The sequence below is a fragment of the Leptosomus discolor genome, chromosome Z, assembly GCF_034619465.1.
Source record: "Leptosomus discolor isolate bLepDis1 chromosome Z, bLepDis1.hap2, whole genome shotgun sequence".
NCBI lineage: Eukaryota > Metazoa > Chordata > Aves > Leptosomiformes > Leptosomidae > Leptosomus > Leptosomus discolor.
The window spans coordinates 61,718,477-61,739,456 of record NC_141419.1 but is presented as its reverse complement, the minus strand read 5'-3'; the positions used below and the strand labels follow the sequence as shown (position 1 = coordinate 61,739,456).

The following is a 20,980-nucleotide window of genomic DNA, read 5'->3' as shown; positions in this document are numbered from 1 at the left end:
AACTTATGCAGCTTCTTTTTCAACTGGTGTAAAATTTTAGCATCCGCATCTGACAAACAGTTGCATACTCTGTGAAGAACATTTTTTGTTTGTTTGTTTTGAATCTGCTACTTTCTGTTTTCCTTTGACAGCAGCCACTTCATGATTCTTTCAAACACCATACGGTCTTCTCTTTCCGGGCCTGACCAACTGCAGCTTGCGTAGTTATCCCTTGTGCAGAAGCTGATGTGAGCTGAATGCAAGCGCGCTTTTTTTTTTTGTTTTAATGAGGCCCATGAAGTAAGGTTAATCGGAAATGAACAAGATCTTGATAATTATTGAGATATTCAGAATGTAACTAAATAGGGAAAAGTGCAAGGTGGTGAAGCTGGAATACAGACAAAGGAACGGGGAACAATGATATCAGCCACTGCTGTAGAAGAGGTCCTGAAGGTTATAGTGCACGAGCTTAACAAGCCACTGGTTCAAAGGTGAACACTGTGTAAACACATCTCCCTATATGTGGGATGCAAAAAGTATCAACTAAACATGCTTTGCCTGACATCACTGAGGATTTGCTGTCACTGCATTTCAGAGGGGAAGACATGGGTGCAGGTGAAGACAGTAGATGAAAAAATTGCGGTTATTTAACCGACTAAGGAGCTGTAGATGGAAAATGGCAAAAAGGAAAGGAGCAATCTGTTTTTCATGTTTATGATGCATGAAGTAAAAAGAAAAAGGCTTAAGCTACAGCAGGGAATCTTCAGGTTAGTGGTTATGAAAAACTTCCTAATGGCAGGGATGTCAAAGAGCTGGAAGAGACTGTTAGATTGATTATGGAGACTACGTTTTACAAGGAAGTTGTTGAAAATGTGTCAGACAAAATTCATTAGGAATAACATGTTTTATTTTACTGTGTCTTCATCCACCAACATAAGTAACATATTTCATTTAACTAGATAAATACAATTCTTTGGAGATGACATTGTAATTTACAGGACCGTAGAGGAAAGGAGAAATAGCAGTTTAAGAAGAAAGGGGATCATGTGGGGCATGTTCACAGTTGTCCATAAGCATAACCATTATATAAATTACTATATATCCCTCTGCTATGGCTTGGCTGAATGCTGTTGCCTTGCTGTGTCAGCCAGCTTCCTGTCTCATATAGAATGCTATTGCTGATAGAGTAAGTATGCAAATACAGAAGTGTGAAAACTGCTTTTTATAAGCATTACTGTCAATATGACTTTGAATTTTGGCAGAGTGTAAAAGATACTCAAAGGCAAGCAAATGCATTCATTTTAAAATATAAATGAGCATGAGCAGGCTTGGGTTTTTGTGGTATTTATCTGTGCAACAATAATTAATATGCAGCTATGCCTGAGTAGTGGCATATCATTCCAAAAAAGATGATCCATCTTTTGGATGTATGTAGCAAAGGAAGCGTGATTAATTCACATTGACTTCAGGCTTTTGCTGTGGTTTCTAGCAGTGGTTGAAACAGAGAAATGAAAAATAAACCAGATTAGAAATGCTGGTTGAAGAATTCAGTTTCATTGTAAGCAAGGGGGAGCGTTTAGTCCAGAAACTGTGGGTATGATCTGTATTGTTATTAAAAAAATGCATCATCTCCACTAAAAAACTAAAAGATGAAGTGAATGTTAGTGTGCTAAAGCTTATGAATTCTATGGAGATGTCTTACTTTATACAGATAACGAAAGAGAGAGTTTTCTTTTGTAATTCTAGAATGTTATGGAGATTTTTTAAGCAGATGAGCAATTTAAAATGGTCTAAGATTTAATTTAGATAAGTGTAAAATAATATGCTTAAGAAATTATTATTTAATGCAAATACAAACGACAAAATTACTTGTCTAAAGAATTTGCAAAGTAATAGTGAATCAGAGATTGGATATGTTCTAAGGTGATGCTCTATAATGCAGTCCATTCCTATCCTGATTTTTATGGACAGGCTGACAGCAGATACACATGGATGCACAAACACTCTCTCTCTTTCTCTGTGAGAACATGGGTAATAATTGCTAATGTACATGTGATTTGACTGCCATCCATAGCAGGTGTACCTATATTAGTCTTTCTAAATATCAGGTCCCCTGTGTTTTCATTGCTTGCAGTATGTTGAAGCCAGAAGTAAAATAATAGATGTGACATGGATATAGGACAATATATTGCAATGTAGACATGATTTCCAAAACTGATTTAATGGGCTTCAGGCCTGTGGTCCTTCCCACCCAGGTTTGCTGTGAACACTGGTGAAATTATGTAGTTCTTAAGGGCCTAATTGCTGTAGCCTGTATCCAGCAGACTGTGAACAATTCTTACCCATCACCACTGTCTACTCACCAAACATTTGTATAGGTGTTTTTTTAGAAGGGATTAAATTTGGTCCCTATGGGTTCTGCATAGGGGAAATATTTTACTGGCTGGTAGTGAGGATATTTATAGTCACCTTCTCTTTCTTTTGGGCTGCCTTCTGCCTCCTTCCTGCCCCGCACCCAACATTTTTTTGTTTTCCTTTTTTTTTTTTTTTTTAAATTTCCTTCTTTTAAATTAGTGTGAAAGCTCTGCAGTTAGTAGGTGAGGATTATGACTTCTGTCTCTTGTGGTGTCTAATTTACAATTTTTTATTTTTACAGTGGTTAAGAGACAGTAAACCTTCAGAAGAAATTTGTTAGCAACATCTAGTGTAGGATCCTATACTTGCCTTTGACAGACCTAATGGTTGAGGTTCAACAAAGGCAAGTGTTGGGTCCTTCATCTGGGGAGGAATAACCCTATGCACCAGTACAGGCTGGGAGTCTCTGCAGAGAAGGACCTGGGAGTTCCAGACAGCAAGTTGACCATGAGCTATCAATGTGCCCGTGTGACCAAGAGGTGCAATGTTGTCCTGGAGTGCATTAAGAAGAGTGTGGCCAGCAGGTCGAGGGAGGTTCTCCTCCCCATTTACTTTGCCCTGGTGAGGCCACATCTGGCGTGTTGTATCCAGTTCTGTGCCCCTCAGTTCAAGAGGGACAGGGAACTACTGGAGAGAGTCCAGTGGAGGGCTACAAAGGTGATTAGGGGACTGGAGCATCTCTTCTATGAGGAAAGGCTGAGGGACCTGGTTCTTTTTAGCCTGGAGAAGACTGAGAGAGGACCTTATAGATAGTTATAAGTATCTAAAGGTGGTTGTCAAGAGGATGGGGCTAGACTCGGGGCAGACTCTTCAGTGGTGCCCAGCAACGGGACAAGGGGCAATGGGCACAAACTGGAACGCAGTTCCAGCTGAGCGTGAGGAAAAACTTTACTCTGAGGGTGACAGAGCCCTGGAAAACAGGCTGCCCAGAGAGGTTGTGGAGTCTCCTTCCCTGGAGATACTCAAAACCCGCCTGGATGCAGTCCTGTGTGACCTGCTGTAGGTGAACCTGCTTTAGCAAGGGGGTTGGTCTAGATGATCTCCAGAGGTCCCTTCCAATCCCTACCATTCTGTGATTCTGTGATGATCTTATATAAAGTCTTTTGTGCTATTTCAGTGTAATTTATTTGTGGGACTTCTTTAGGGCCTTGGACTCTCTATAGTTACATTATAAGGTACATGGCAGATGATTTTCCTTAAAAGTAAAAGCAGGAAAAGTTCATCGTTCAAGTAATGACTTTTGGAGTAAGCTGGCATAAGAACATCAAAGCTCATAAAACAGGAGCAAAACCACTGTTATTTTGCAAAACAGAGAAGTAGTCAGCTAAAGGATTTTTATAGCAAATATGAAGAAAGTGCTTTAATAAAAAAAAAATAAAATTGTGAGGGATTCACAGGTGGGGGATTCACGGAACTTTTACATTTGAAAGTGGAGAAGAAAGCTTTTCCCGTGAGTCAGACTCATGCTCTCTTCTCCAATCAGCAGATGTTATTCTACCTGTACATTGTACGCTTCATGGTTCTGCAGAACTGCAAATGTGTTGGGGATCAGATCCTCAAGAAGTCCTGCGCAGCTCCTTTTTTAGGACATTGTGGTATTTGCCTTTTCCTGAGTCGCTTTTCCATTTTAAGTATTGTTTTCTATGCTGCTTCGCTCATTTGTTTTGTTACTCTCATGTGGTCATGCAGATGTGTGCCCATCTATTTTTACTAGTTTTATTTTGCACCTCCAGCTGTCACATATAAACTGAACAGGTTGGACCCGTTCTATTGGTCATTATCTCACTATGATGGTGGTCAAGCTCTGTTTGTAAAAATAAACAACACTGATTGCAGAAAAGATGACCCATTCATGCGGAGTGTCAAAATCAATCAAAGGAAGAGCTGAAGAAATAGATCTTTCCTCTCCTGATTTGTAAGCAAGCTTCTAAGGTGAATCAGATTGAAGAGGATGCAGTGCTGTAGGATTACTCTGTGGTTGTGCTAAGGTAGTCCTCAGGATTCCCAGTTAGGTTTAAAGATTTACAGACTGTTTCATGCTGTAGTTTTCACATATAAGTGCTTGCCTTTGAGAACTGGATGTCAATTAGAAGCAAATTTCCCATGACTGTAGTGGTACTTCACCGGACACAGTGCACTGTGCCCGTTAACATTTTAGTGGAATTTTTGTAATGTTATTTCAGAAAAATTTCAGCATGGTGAATTAATGTATATAAAGCCTTAATAATGTGATTCCTTAGCGTCTAGTTTAGGAAAGCTTTTACCTCACATGTGTGTAGTTCAGTAAATTTTCTGAGCAATTTTTTTTTTTTTGGAACCAAAATATAATCAAGATAAGAAAGATAGTATTGGTTCTTCACAAAGCTTGAGAGTATACCTGTGTAGATGGCAGCACCTTGCTCTCCTAATGACATCTGAAGAAGGGCAACAGACAGAAAGAGAATGTGAAGATGACTTGAATCACCTTGAACAGTAGTTAAGGGAATCTAGTATATATAGCTTGGCAAAAAAAATATACCAAGGGGTTAGAATATCATAAGAATCTACGAATATTTAGAAGATAGATGTGTATAGGAAAGAAAGGGGTGATTATGTATAGTGGTTCAACAGCATCTCAAAGAGTAATGATTTGAGACTAAAATAGGAGGTGGTTCATTGTACTGAATTTGGCCTGTGAATCTAGAATGGCATGAAGTTTGGTGACTTGATCTCTCTTTGACAGAGAAGTGGAAGAGTAAGTAGTGTTACAGTAATTCAGGTTTACCTTCTGTTGCTGTCTCTTTCCCTCCCTCCCTCCATCCCTGCCTTCTTCGCTCCCTTTCTGCGTGTCTCCCTCCATTCCTTCCTCCTTCCTGTTTTATCCTTTCCACTTGTTCTCTGCACTGCCCCTCCACCCCCAATAAGCTTCTGCCTTGTGTTGGGCTTGATACAAGAGCAGGTTTCCTAAGATGCAGCAACAGAACCTCATGAAGATGCAGCTAATTGAATAGAAATGTTGGTTCTGGAAGAAACAGTTTTACTTATTCTCCAGCAGCCAAATTGAGAAATCCTATGCAGTGATGTCTTTCCCCATCTGAGCTGTTGCCTCTATTGAAGAGGCTACCAAAAGTTACAAACAGTACAAGCTGAAGCTCCTACTCAATGCTGTAATAGCAGCCTCCTTGTCTTCCATTTTTCTTCTTTATATGCTGAAACTAGCTGTCCCTGTTCAGTCTCCTTTGGATACCTGAAGGAACTGGCATTTTGAGCCTTTCAGTTTCCTGACTTTAATAGTCACTGTTTACTATTACAAAGGCAACTGTGATTTGTAAGATGTTAGGTCCCATCCCAAGGATCTTATGGGTAAAGTAATGAACCTCAATTCTCTTCTTCACAACTCTACAATAATATTAAATAGTTGAAAGGGTGCTCTGGCAGGGAGTGAGTGTCCTAGTGTTGCTGGGACAGAATCTTAGGCCAGCCATGGTATGCGGGCTATTAGCAATTTCAGGCCCGCCAGGTGGTTAAGCTGGGAGGGGCAAAAGCCAGGGCAGCTGACCCGAGCTGGCTCACAGGTGTATCCCACACTGTAAATGTCATGCTCATGCTAAATGGGAAGCTGGCTGAGGCCTGGGGGGCTTCTCCTCTTCCTGGTCCTCCTCCTGCTACTGCTGCTCCTGCTCCTCTCCTGTTTGTGACTGCCACACATTCATTGGGCTGAGTACAACTTTGTATATTTTTGTTGGTAGTAGTGCTGCTTCATTAACTCTGTTGTCACTTCAACCCATGGGACTCTCCTTTTCCTGATTGCCCTTCTTGGCTGGGGAGGGGTCATTGGAAGATAGAACAGCAGCTGTAGTTTAGAAATGTCAGGAACAAGCAGGTTTTCAAAGTATTTGTGTTGGATCAATGGCCTGTCCATCAGTTTTTCAGTAACTTCTATTAAAGTAATTATCTCTCATTTGATTTTGTTTCACCTTCGTAATATTTATGGCAGTTCCAGCCTTTCTATGGTAGTTCTGATTAAATGCCTCTTTATTTAGTATTGCTTTCAAAGTGATTCTGTCACTTTGTTTATGAGTAATACTTAAAATATATTTTTCTTTAGCTCATTTGAGTTGTTTCTCTTTTTGTTATTGTATTCTTGTATTTTTCTTGTAAGGAAATGCAATGCTTGTAAGTGGCAGGTTATAACCCAGTAATTAATTACATTGGCAATTTATGTATTTTTAAGATCAATTGAATAAAACTGATTTGTAACTAATCAGTAAAGCTCACTTTTTTTTTCTACATGTTTTGTTTTTTAGGAATGTTGTCTCTGCAATTTGAGAGGTGGTGCATTAAAGCAAACTACTGACCAGAAGTAAGTAATACATACTTTGGAGTTGTATGTGCTTCTTTTAAACTTTATTCCCAATCTGTTCCCATGTAAAAAGTATTTGTAAACCTAAGTATTTGATGGTGTCCTTTTAAGCTGAATTGTTGCAGAATGAAAATTACTCCTACTGCAGTGTGCCACTGGCATTTTGTGAAATAGGTGCTAAAATGTACATTTGTTTTGGTATTCGCGCACACTTAACTTGTTCCAAATTTTATTCTGCTGGCTTTTGTGCAAAGAAAGTAAATGAGAGCTCATTTGTCATTGTTTGCATGGGCAAGTCTTATCCAACAGTGAAGTGTATTTTCTTCTTTGGTCCTGGAAAATTGTGATTACAGAATTTAATACGTACCTTTGAACTTCTATAAACAGTACTTTTAATTAATGAATTTGAATCATATTGAAATAATTCTAGTTTTTGAAGTGTCTTCTTAAAATACAGTTCTACCATACACTGTCAAAAAGTATGTTGCTGCTGACATCATGCTATTAATAGCATCAGTATTTTTCTCTGTTTTGGATGACAGAACACTATAGCAAGTAACCGTAACAGATAAATGCAAAATGTTGCAGCTTAATGTTTTTTCAAGTCCAATAGTGCAATAGTATTTATGCATTTTGAATCTTCTCATAATTAAATTATTTTAGTAACTTAGCAATATCATGTAGATCTCTTTCTTTAACCCTTTGGAATGCAGTGGTAAGAGATGATCTAGCCACAACCTTCTTTTCCACTTATCAGGCAAGAATTTCTTTATCAATAGTTTGCAATTGGTTGTGTCACCCGTGTAAATTGTCCAGTTAGGAGGAGGTTTTATGTGAAACTCACAGGCCACATCTTACCTTCAGAAAGCATTAATCTTGTAATCATTTTAGTGGAGGTTTTGACGAACACACAAAAATTCTGTTGCTTTTTACTTCTGTTTTAAACTCCCCTAAATTTGCTACTTGCTTTTCTCCCTAAAAAATAAAAAAAACCAAAACCAGAAACAATTTATCACGCTCTTTTGATATCTGCTGCTGATAGATTGCACGTTACGTCTTTGAAAGTACGTACCTCTCTTTTGTAGATCGACTAAAATGTTTTGGAACTGTTTCACAGCATTTATTCATAGAAAAAAATCCACAGAGATTTGCAGAAAGCTGCTTTCTCTGCATAACTGTAACTAAACTATAAGTCTTTGGTTTTGCGTTATATCCCTCTGTAGGTTACTGTTACGGATTTATGAAATGAGAGTTCTGTAAAAGTAGTTCAAGTCTTGGTTTCCTGTTTCCATAACACCTTACACTTGCTACATGTTGTTGAGTCTTTCCTCTGTCTTTCAGCATTAACTACCGTTCCAAACTTTTGAGGGTTTTTGGAAGAGTATGTTCCAATTATGTCTTTTTTCTCCAAGTGTCGAATCCAACATATGCATTCCTTTGCCTCTTCTTTCCCTTTGACGTACTGATTAGAGATATAGAGTGAGCATTGCTTAGATTTAAAAGCTAATGAATCAAATGTGGTGGGAGGGTAACAATTTGCCATGTAGGAGAGCTGAGATTCCTTCTTTTGAGCAGAACACAGTAATTGTTTTGAGTCTTGTTAGGACTCTCAACCAGTTAGATTGAGACATGGCAGAGTATAAAGGTTTGGATGAAGATTTACTGAAGAGGTATTTTATTTATAATGTTTATGTCCCATAAAGCTTAGATGGTAAACACAGTGTTGTTTTGCAGGCAGGCAGCAATGAAGAAAAACGGTGTTATTAAAAATTAAAAAGAAAAAAGTCTTAAAGCAAGACTCTTCTGTAAGTTAGAACATAAATGAAACTGTCACCATAATGATAGATCTACAAGCTTTATCTGCTTTTATTTGGGCTGAACTGTATTACTTCCTAATTGATATGTTATCTTTACATACAGCTCTTCACACTTTGGCCAGTAAAACTTTCATGTCACATGACAGCAGTTTGTTTAGTCCCTGTGTGTCACATTATACTTTTCCAGATATTTTTGTCAAATACAAGTTATTGAAATAGCACCGTTCTAGTGCAGGAAAAAGAAATTATTTCTGTTCTGCTTCATCACCCTCTATGTCTTTCAGCTCCAGCCTGTGTTCATGTTAATCTGCTAAGATGCTCATATAATGTGTGTCTTTGGAGATCTAGAAAGTGGAATGAGGCAAGCATTCAGGGCTTACAAAAAAGAGCAAATGGGTACAGTGTCTGACTGTAAGATATACAGTGAATGACAGGGAATAAGATAAATATGAGTCAAGTAATGGAAAGGTTTCCCTTTCTTCAGATATACTAGTTGTTTACCCCGAAAAAGATTTTAGAAGTAGTCTCAGAAGGCTACTCTTGGTTAAGAAAAATGCCATTAGCTTTTCTTTTACTTCATATATGCACGTTCAATATTAATTTCAGACTTTTTATTTTGTTTTGTTTAGCCTTTCATCTTTTGAGATTTATGTATTGAGCCAGCATTTGGAGGGTATAGCAGTACTTCCTGATGAGTATAGGAAGCACATAGCATACTCTGACAAGCTTCCTGAAGCTGCACTGAAGTTTTACATGTAGCGCTTGTGCTAGGACTTGACATGTGTTTCCACTGCTGAAGGGGATCCAGTTCATGTTGTGCATTACAGTGACAGCCTGGTCAGTTTGCTGCTTCTGCACCTTTGTGTCTGTAAACAGATGGTATACTTCGTTTTATGCTTCAAATGATGTATGACTGATTGTGATCATGTGTGTTGCTTAAGAATAGTTAGGTCTGAGTAAAGTTAATCAAAAATGCTGTACGTGAATCAAATGGCATGGCCTTTACATATGCATCTGGAAAGCACAACTACAACTTTTTCGCTTAGGAAGTTGAAAGTGAAAGATGCTTAAAAAATGTTGCAATAAAACCCCAGTCTGAAATTATATTTACACAGAGTGGTAGTGTTGTAGGGTTTGCTAAGTATGTTTCAAAGAAGCTTAGGAAATCCTAATAAGGAAGTATCTAGAGATGGTTGCCTTTAAAAAAAAAAACCCACAGCAAGTAATGAAACGTCTTAAACACTTGTATTTCTATGAGGTTTTTGGTGATATTCTTGACTTGCCACTTTTCACAGGTGGGCACATGTGATATGTGCAATTGCCATCCCAGAAGTCAGATTTGGTAATGTCACAGAACGTACACCAATAGACACTAGCAGAATACCTTTGCAAAGATTAAAATTGGTGAGTAGTATATTAATATATACTTTCTATATTCTTTGCTATTAAGGTGTTCCAATATTTGAAATGTATTAAAAATCTGGATTGTGATGATTATTGCCAGGTACAGAGCAGTAAACTATGTTTAAGGTAAGGAATAAATAACGGGTTTTATCAAGATGGGCTTTTTGATGTGTAATGGCAATTCATTAACACTGTTAACAGCCTATGGTATTTTATTAAAAGACAATTGAGCCTGCCCTCCCCCGAAAGAATAACAACAAATGTGACCTGTGTCAACTGTGAAAATTTCAGTTTTGGAACTATACTGGTGATAAAAGTGTTGAAACCCAAACAGACTGGGAATATCACACAGTAGATGTTTGTGAAGTCTCTTCATTATATATTTTTGCCTCAAGGAACTATTTATGAAGGTAAAAGGATGTATGATCTGTTTGTTACATGATAGCTCTGCCATCTGGGTTTTGAAAAATGTGCACGAAACAGATCACACGTTATATTGGATGAAAAAACCACCTATTTCCTGAGGAGTTTCAAAAGCTGGTGGAAAACATAAATAAAAGTGCATCAGCTACTAACAGTTGCACCCTGTGTTACGTCTAGAATAACAGTGTCATTCAAGAAGGTTGATGTATACAAGCAGAAGATGTGCGTAAGTGCAATATAAGAGTATTTTCACAGAATCACAGAATGGTAGGGATTGGAAGGGACCTCTGGAGATCATCTAGCCCAACCCCCCTGCTAAAGCAGGTTCACCTACAGCAGGTCACACAGGACTGCATCCAGATGGGTTTTGAATATCTCCGGGGAAGGAGACTCCACAGGCTCCCTAGGCAGCCTGTTCCAGTGCTCTGTCACCCTCAATGAAGTTTTTCCTCATGTTGAGGCAAAACTTTCTGTGCTCCAGTTTGTGCCCGTTGCCCGTTGTCCCATTGCTGAGCACCACTGAAAAGAGCCTGGCCCCATCCTCTTGACCCTTTAGATATTTGTAAGTGTTGATAAGATCCCTTCTCAGTCTTCTCAGGCTAAACAGACCCGGGTCCCTCAGCCATTCCCCATAAAAGAGAGGCTCCGCTCCCCTTAATTATCTTTGTAGCCTTCCACAGACTCTCTCCAGTAGTTCCCTGTCCCTCTTGAACTGGGATCCCAGAACTGGACACAACACTCCAGATGTGGCCTGACCAGGGCAGAGTAGAGGGGGAGGAAAACCTCCCTTGACTTGCTGGCCACACTCTTCTTAATACACCCCAGGATACCACTGGCTGCCTTGGTCACAAGGGCACATGGCTGGCTCTTGGTCAGCTTGCTGTCTACCAGCACTCCCAGGTCCTTTTCTGCAGAGCTGCCTTCCAGCAGGTCGACCCCCAGCCTGTACTGGTGCATGGGGTTATTCCTCCTCAAGTGCAGGACCCAACACTTGCCCTTATTGAACCTCATTATGTTCCTCCCCACCCAGCTCTCCAGCCTGTCCAGGTCTCACCAAATGGCAGCACAGCCTTCTGGCATGTCAGCCGCTCCTCCCAGTTTTGTGTCATTAGCAAACTTACTGTAGGTGCACTCTCTCCCTTCATCCAGGCCATTGATGAATGTGTGGAACAAGACTGGACCCAGTACTGACCCCTGGGGAACACCACTAGCCCCAGGCTTCCGACTAGACTCAGCACCACTGATCACAGCCCTCTGAGGTCTGTCCTTCAGCCAGTTCTCAATCCACCTCACTGTCCATTCATCTATCCCACACTTCCTAAGCTTACCTATGAGGATGTGGTGGGAGACAGTGTCAAAAGCTTTGGTAAAGTCAAGGTAGATGACAACCACTGCTCTCCCCTCATCCACCCAGCCAGTCATGCCATCATAGAAGACTATCAGGTTAGTCAGGCATGATTTCCCCTTTCCTTGCCGTGTTACATAAAAATGACTTAATTTGTCAGCATGTGCATCACTGTGATGATCATCTGTTAGAAAGTAATTAGCAGCCCATTCAAAGTCTTAGGGAAAAGACACTGTCCATTTTCTGGATCTGCCTTACACTATTTCCAAAGTGGTTCTTGGTCTACCTGACATTATACTTGCTCATTTTGAATATTAACCTTTTAATTACATTTTCATTTAATTGATTTTTTGTTTTGTAGCTTTATTTCTAAATGTAAAGATGCAACTTTGAGTGCTTTAAATTGATAGTCTGTCTTTCAAATGGTAATCTGTTCTAAATTCTTGTTCAAAAGTTTAAAATTTTATTTTTCACATGTGCTTGTAAAGATAACATAAAACACATTTCCTAAGATCATATATAACTTGTTCTTCCTAATCTGAAAATAAAACCAGTAGAAGTACTGAGAATTAATCTAATTCTCAGTAGATTTTTGAGGATCTTAAACAGTTCACAGATATGTGTCTGATTGGAAATTGTTATTTCAGGGGTTGAAAACACAGAAATGTTTAATTTACCAGGTGTTGAAAAACTCTTTTATAAAAGAGCCTTTTGGGGAATTAACTTTAAATTATTGACTATGAGGGTATGGAGCCAAAACTTGTGAATTTACATGATTTACAATTCCTAGGTCATTTCTGTTGAATATGACACAATTATGTTAATCGGTTATTTATAACTGAGATTTTTTTTTCTATAATTTTCTTTGTTTGATAGAAGATTGCTTATAGTCCTTAGTGCTTTTTCAGTTCTTGAAGTCTCCTTCAGGGTAAAATGACATTGAAGCACTGCAGATTGCATTAAGCTGTATACACTCTTTTGGTTTCCTGTGAGTCCCTGACTGTTTAGAAATATAGTACTTACCTTCCTTAATGCTATTTTTTTTAAAGTGAAAGAGTTTGTATATTTGAGTGGAATGAATGTTGTGATGAAGGAACTCAGCTGAATACAATAAAAATGAGAAGCAGGGTACTTTACAATAGTCATAAACGTAGTATTGCTGCAGGTAGTGGACGGCCTTGCTGTAAGGGAAGGAAGCACTATAATCCTGGTTTGGTTCATTAAACCTTACTTTTCCACGACGTAGTTTCTGACATTGAATTTATAATGAAATAACTAGGCTTGTACTAATTTAAGGGAAGTAGGCAGTTTGACCATTTCAAAGGGCTCTATAATGATTTAATGTCAGTAGGCCCATAAAATGCTGCTCCTTGGGTAGAGGAGCACAGAAAAATCTGTTCTAAAACCACCAGCACTCTGTCCACTGCTAAATTTTGGCTTTTGTTGCAACTAAGTTGCTGTATCTGATGGTTTTACTCTGCTCTGCTTCACAGTGAATACCTTAGCCAAACTAAGACTCCTGAATTACATTGTGGTATTCCATTTTATTTAAAAAAATATTTTAAACACATAGATATTAGATGGAATTGCATGGATACTTCTTATTTTCTCTAAAGCCCTGTGTATTAGAAACTTTTTGTAAATTATTTCTCTTGTTTCCTCAAATATGGCGTTTGTACTTCTATAAAGAAGTTGCTGTCAGTAACCTTGTGTATATTTGCCACATCATTCTCAAGTCAAATGTGATCCATATGTTAGTCTTCACTTCCTGACTGTTGATGCTACTGAATAACAATTATGCTCTCATACCCACTGACATTGAGTTCTTCACCTCGGAGGAAGCCCTGGAACTATATCCAAATAAATTCTGTTTCTTTCTCTAGGAATTCCCGTCCCTTCTTCCCACTCTCCCCCTTGGCCCCACTTCCATTCTTATCGTTCATTCCACTGCATTATCATATACTCTGTACTTTGGAGTAGACAGCTGATATCGTCTGTTTTGCTGTAATGTCTGTAAAAGCGTAGTGAGTGATTTACACTTTGACACAAGCTCTGTGGATCTGTGAGCAATTAATTTGAGCCAGTTTTCCCCTTTGAAATTGTAGGGATCACCAATACTCCTCTTCATCAGCCAATTCCTGCTTCACAGCTATCCTATTTGTTAGGTTAAGGGTATCATTGTTCAGCAGTCTCGATCATTCAAAGCCAGAGTGTTCATTGTATATGCAAAGGCAAGTTTTGTACATTCATTGTTGATATTATACCTTTATAAGCAGTAGCTTTTTTTAAAAAATACCTTTTTGGGCCTATCCTTATAATGCTCTTTATGTTAAAACATGGAATAGCTAATAAATATGGGCTGCCTACTACGCCACCTTTCATTTACAAAATTTGGGATGTGTTCTGTTGAATTTTTTTAAACAAGCAGAAAGCAATGGTAAACAATTATAAAATGATAGATGACATTCTAGTGTGCAGCCATATCAGAACTAGATCTTACAGTGTAGGAGCAAATAGTTCTAGTTTTTTTAAACATTTCTCTTTCTATCCTTGCTCTTCCTCTTCTTCCTTCCCACCCTTCACATCTCTCTCTGAAATAGTAAGAAACCCAAATAAGGAGAACATCTACTGTTTTCAGAGATCTGTAGAGGCTGAGCTGACATTTTCCTTAATGTAGCATTTACAAAGGAGTATTAAAGGAAATAAAAAGTCAATGTTTTATTGCTGAGAAATAACATCTGTACGAACATTAACATATTGGTATGCTGGTTTTTATTGCTTAGCTAGTATGTATACTGATTGCTGTTAAATAGTTTTAATTCACTAGGTATTTTGAGTTTGAATCAGTGTGTTGTCTGTCAATCTTTCAGTTATTAAATATTCAGTATATACTAATTTTTTCCAGAGTAAAAATCAGTATTTGTATTATGCTTATAGTGGCTCATCACTTTAAAATGGTTTTATGAAACTGTTCTGTGTTTGCAAGTTAGTGGATTTTTATAGAATGCCAAAATGTTTTCATATTTCCCTTTTTTTAATGGGTTACATGCCGTGTTCCATTGTTGCTGAACATTTAAATGACAGTGAAATATTCATTAAAAAATAATTCTCTTGAAAATTGTTCCTTAATGCTAGCAGATGAAAACAGTCTAAACCAATACTAATAGAAGATTTTGGTGCTTATTTTTTCATCAGAGACTGTGAAAGAAAAGAAAGTGATACATTCTGTGTTGAAATAAAACAGGTTGTATCATGACTTATGTTTTAGGGGTTTACACCAATGATATCAATAGACTCTAGTTTACTTTTCATGTAAAAGCAAAAGGCCTCACAGGCAACCTCAGTGTAGAAAATGTCCCACAAAGACACTATAACCTGTAGTTTCTCTACCTCTCTGTGACTATACCTTTTCTCTTTTTTTGAAACTTATGTGAGTGGGAAAACGAGATTGTCCTGGTCTCTTTGGTTAGAGAGTTGGGCTTTCTTCCTTTATTTTAGATTCAGTCTGGGTGGTCACATCCATCAGGCATTTTGAGTTCCAGCAGCCGTATGGAATGACAATTTGTAATTATGAAGCTAGGAAACAAGTATGTTGAATTCAGATGTTTATGCACAGGTTCTAAAATGAAATGGCTGGGGGGATATACTTTACCATATCACATATTTTAGAACAATTCTTTACATAAACTACAACATGCTAGCTGCTTTGCAACACTTGGTTCAGATGGTTTCAGATGGTCTCCAAGTTTAACAATAGACATATAAGCAAGTGCGAAAAGATGGGAAATACACAAATGCCTATTTAAATACTGTTTAATCGCGGTGAAAATGTTAGGAGCAGATAAAAGGGAGGCAAAGTTGTTGGGAAGTGCAGGAGGACCACATGACATTTGTCTATATATCTCTCTCTCTGTATATATAGACTATAAAAGTATATGCACAGTTTTAGCTAGTGACAATTAGGAACAAGTGTGTGATTTGGAGGAGAGTTTATGCCATGAATGAGTGTGGTGTCCCATCCCACCACAGTTTAACAGCTCTAAAATTTTACCCAAAGCAGATAAATCTTAGGTTTCTAGCTGAGTTTAGCTTTATTTATTTTATTTCTTTATTTTATTTTTGCTTTGTTCCATTTGTCCTTAAGACTTCAAGAGAAACTTGAAGTGTAAACTCCTGCTTTTGAAAACCTGTTTTCCTTGGCATTTTGTATGAGGCTTTGGATCATAGAAAACAGATTGTGGGTTCCTCTGTGTGTCAAAGTCAATGATAAAACTCAGTTTTACTTTGGGAAGGGAAAAGCTCTTCCCCAAGTACCTAGATAGTCTCTGCTTTCAAAAGAGTGTTAATTACTCAGCTGTAATTATAAATATGAACTATAGCTGCATGAAGAAGTCTCTGGAGATGAAAAAATCAAACTGATCTTTTAAACATAAACTCAGACTTTAAAAGAAAGAGTAAGTACTCTGTTGTCTGTCATTCCATTTTAATTAAACATAGGACTTAAAAATAGAATTAAATAAAAGCACTTACCAAGATATGTCCAAGGATTCCAAGCCAACAGTAATATTGAGGCTAGTGTCGTTTACACTTCTCAGACATGTCTTACAATGAACAGTAGACATTGTAAATGATAGTGTTTAAATGTTTCATCTGTTACAACAGAAACCTTTAAATAGAATTATTAGCATCTGTTCTGAACCTGTATATTTAAGATGTGAACTCTAAAATTGTGTTTCAAATAAAATACATTATCAACTCAATAGCAAAAGACATTATCCATTTTTGAGATTTTTGGTGGTTTGAAATGCATGGCTGTTGGATTAACTTTGTCCTTACAGGCAATCATGGCAATACTGTACTGAAACATGCACATAAGATGCCTTTGTTTCTTTATCTGTAGAGTTTCCTATTATTTTTATATTTGAAATCCTATTTCTCCAACAAAATAGAGGTAGAAAATGAGTTTTGGAATAGCTGAAGTTGCCCTAAAGCTTTTGATGACCTCAAATTTGTATTTGACAAGTGAACCAAGCATAAGCACAAGTGTACTCTGAGTGAGGAACATTATTTTGAAAAGAAATTTACACTGTGATGATGACTGGTCTACAAGCCTTTCAGTGTCTCTGAAGCCATGAAGTTCTTTGTAGAAGCCTATACACTTTAAAATTTGCACCTGAAGGCAAATAATAGTGAGCTTGAAAGCCAAAGATTATAGTTTTGAAAGGTACATCAATTCTGAAAATACAGAGGTTTTTCTGTAGTATGCCACTGAGGAATGGACTCAAAGCAAAAATGTGTATCAGCTTTTCAAAGAATGAGCAGATATTCTTCTGGCTGTTATTCTATTTTAATGATGCATGAAACCTAAAAAAGGATTAAAGACATTTGAGGACACTACTCATCTTCTGTGTTCTAATCTGTAATGAAATTCATTTGTTAAACTGCCATGGGATAGTGTAACTATTGCAGCTGTGTTTGTGAAAGAGTAAAGAAGCACTTGCAGTGATGTATACCAGTGCTGATATGCATTTCTGGTAATACGAAGCAGTATTGGTTACTTTTCAGTGTTTCCAAAAATATTGCTGGCAGGACAATTAAGGAGAATCATTATAGTGTACATGAATTAATGCATCAACTAAATCATTGCACATATTCACAGGCAGTGGGAGCAAAATAGAAATCTTAAGACAGATTTTAAAATATTTCCAAATTATTTAAAATTGTTAAAGGAATCACTTTAAGTAGCACACTTTTAGGTTTAAAAAAAAGTTAAACTAAAAATGATGCAATAGTTGATTACTGCAATATATTATTAATTAAAAATGTAGAGACTCATTGCAGTCATGTGCAAAATACAGTTCAGTGTACATGCTTTAGTCACAGCATTCTTAACATTTATAAGTTTGTTAGAAGAATGTACACTGTTGGCTGTATAGTACTTACTGTCAGAATAATTTGCTACAATGAACAGATCCTATTGCAAACTGTCAAATTTATATCTTGCAGTAGTAACATACTATCAAGTCTTATGAAAAATATGGAAAACGGTAGATTCGCATGACTATAAATAATGTCTGAAGACACAGACCTGTCTGTAAGAATGAAAGCAGAGTGTTTAAAATGTTAACTAGTCCTCTGAATTTCTTTTTACTTGCAGAGAGGACTTTATGTGCAAGAAAATTGATTTTTCCTAAAAAAAAAAAAAATCCTTTGACATTTTTAAAGATCTAAATGATTAATGGTCCATAATAAGATGTGTAGGTCTGCTAGAGTCAGGTCTATGCTTTGGAGTTCTCTGTCTATACAATATGTGTTCATGTATAGGTGAGATCATGTATGTAGGTCTTTTGTGTCCACACACAAATGGACAGCAATGCAACAAGTGTATGAGAAAGGTAACTCGTAAGTTAAACAGGTAGATGTCCAGAGGTATATGTCATTGAAGGGCTAAATTAAATACTGGGTTTTGAATTGAGTAATAAGGTTGAGAGTGAAGAATCATTTTTTAGATGATATTCTATAGTCAAGCATGGAATAACTTTCTGAACTCTAATAATTTGATGACAGCAAAGTAGCAACTGAATAGCATGAGGATCACGAGTCATCTAAATTGTTTTACTTTGCATCAGTAAAAAAATTATTTTTATAACATTCTAAATTTAAAAAAAAAAAAAACAACAGAAAACGGCTGAATTTATTTGCTTTTGTTGTGGCTTACATTTATTTGTGTCTCCTGATAAAGCTTTTAAGTGCTTACATGCTTTGGAGTTCAGAGTCCACTTTCAAATATGATTTGAGTATTTGAGGACAATAATACTTTTTATTTGGGGACAATAATACTTTTTATTCAAAAACACAAAAGGACTTGTGATTGTATTTCATACCAAAGCTTAAATTTTTACTGGTATTCATTTGACAGTCTTCTAATTGAGACAATAATGTAGCAGATCCTTTTGGGATCTCCTTCTATGGTTATTCACCTGGACATTGCACACTGTAATATTTGAAAAGTCACTTTATGCCTTATTTTACATTTACTGGTGTCACTATGTTGCTGAGAATAATATTGCCTAATATCTGTGTCAGATTTTGAAATACAGTGTTCCATTAAGGTGTTAAGAGTTACTTTATGTCCCCAGGAATATTAGTGATGGGTGCTGGTGGACATTGAATTTATTTATGAATTAGCATTTAGATTTTTTGGTTTTTGAACCTTAAGATTTTGGTTTAATTGTGTATGAAACTTTTCTGTAGAAGGGCATTTGATTTAGAAAATTATATCTTATATATAAGGGAAACGAAAAAGTGTGACAACTGAAACAGCAAGGCAAGGGACAGAAAAGTGTCCTCTGATGTAAGTGTAGTAACTAGCAAGGATTAAATGTGTCCAGTGTATGCAGAATTCATCTAATGTTTTGGAAAACTGGGAGAAAGAAAACTAACATCAGGATTGTATCTATAAGAAAATACTTTGGGGACAGTGTAATCCATGAAAGCTTAATTCTGATCACCACATGCACAAGGTATAGAGGCGGTTTTATTGTTTTTGTTGTTTCTTGTATTGTTTTTATAGTGATCGGATACACATCAAATGACGGTATTTTTAAATGTAAATTTAAAAGAAAAAAAATTTCTTTTTTTTTTTTTTCTTGTATCACTTCTGTGTCCAAGGTAAGCTATTTTAAATGGGAGCATCACTGCAATTATTATCGGTTTGATTTATGAGACCGTAAAGATGTGTTGTTTGATCTTGTAGAAATACACCTTTTTATTCTCCATAAGTAGAATTGAATAGTAGTTTGAATACATTTTACTGTGCTATTATGTACATTTTAAAAACCAAATACTCCTCACCAGCATCAGTGGGGTACTTACATATCACACCATTATACTTTTATTCATTACAATGGTGGGAACTTCAATGTCCTCTAGAACCATAGAATGGGTTGAGTTGGAAGGGGTATTTAAAGATCATCCAGTTCCACCACCACTGCCATGGGCAGGGACACCTTCCACTAGACCAGGTTGCTCAAAGCCCCATCCACCCTGGCCTTGAACACTTCCAGGGATAAGGCATCCACAACTTTTCTCAGCAGCCTGTTCCAGTATTGCACTACGCTCATTGTAAACAATGTGTTTCTTGTATCTGATCTAAATCTACCCTCTTTCAGTTTAAAACTGTTGCTCCTTGTCCTGTCACTACAGGCCCTGGTAAAAAGTCTTTCCATGTCTTTCTATAAGCCCCCTTTAAGTATTGAAAGGCCACAACAATGTCTCCCTGCAGCCTTCTCTTCTCCAGGCTGAACAACCCCAACTCTCTCACCCTTTATTCAAAGGAGAGGTGTTCCACCCCTCTGATAATTTTTGTCTTGGACAAAATTTTGTCTTGGTCTATATCTTTCTTGTGCTGGGGACCATGGAGCTGGATACAGTACTCCAGCTGGGAGTATACTTATGGGAGTAGTGGGGGAGAATCCCCTCCCTTGACCTGCTGGCCACGCTGCTTTTTATGCAGCCCAGGGTATGTTTTTTTTTTCCTGGGCTACAAATGCACATTGGTGGCTTGTGCCCAACTTTTCATCCACCAGTATCCCCAAGTCCTTCTCTGCAGGGCTGCTCTCAATCCCTTCATCCCTCAGTCTGTACTAATACTGGGCATTACCCTGACCCAGGTGTAGGACCTTGCTCTTGACTTCGTTGAACTTCATGAGGTTCACATGGGCCCATTTCTCAAGCCTCTCAGGATCCCTCTGGGTGATATGCTTCTAGTGTATCAGCTGCACCACTCAGCTTGCTGTCATCTGCAAACTGGTTGAGGGTCCACTCAATCTCACTATCTGTGTCATGGAAGAAGATATTAAATAATACTTGTCCCAGTACAGACCCTTTGGGGACATCATTAATTTCTTGTTTCCACTGTAACATTGAGCTGTTGACTGTAACTCTTTCCATATGGCATTCAGCCAATTCCTTATCCATCTAATAGTCGTCCATCCATCAAACCCATAACTCTCCAGTTTAGCAGCAAGAACATTGTGGAGGACTTACAGAAGTCCAGGTAGGTGACATCCGTAGTTCTTCCCTTGTCCACTGATGGAGTCAGTACACTGTTAGTGAAGGCCACTTGATTAGTCAGGCATCATTTGCCCTTAGTGAAGCCATGTTGGCTATCTCCAGTCACCTCCCTGCCTTCCATATGTTTCAACATCACTTCCAGATGTCTCTGTTCTATGGTCTCACTGGGCACTGAGGTGA

The 20,980-nt window shown here is 37.6% G+C and overlaps 1 protein-coding gene across 2 annotated transcripts in view; it reads left to right on the top strand.

Annotated features, from left to right (window-relative positions):
• The window catches only part of KDM4C (lysine demethylase 4C), a 262,110-nt gene that overhangs the window by 170,166 nt on the left and 70,964 nt on the right, over positions 1-20,980 (top strand). For both annotated transcript variants that reach the window (XM_086480286.1, XM_086480285.1), the window contains exons 15-16: positions 6,681-6,736; positions 9,849-9,957. In XM_086480286.1, coding sequence (XP_086336412.1) covers positions 6,681-6,736; positions 9,849-9,957 — 165 coding nt within the window. The remainder of the gene's footprint in view (positions 1-6,680; positions 6,737-9,848; positions 9,958-20,980) is intronic.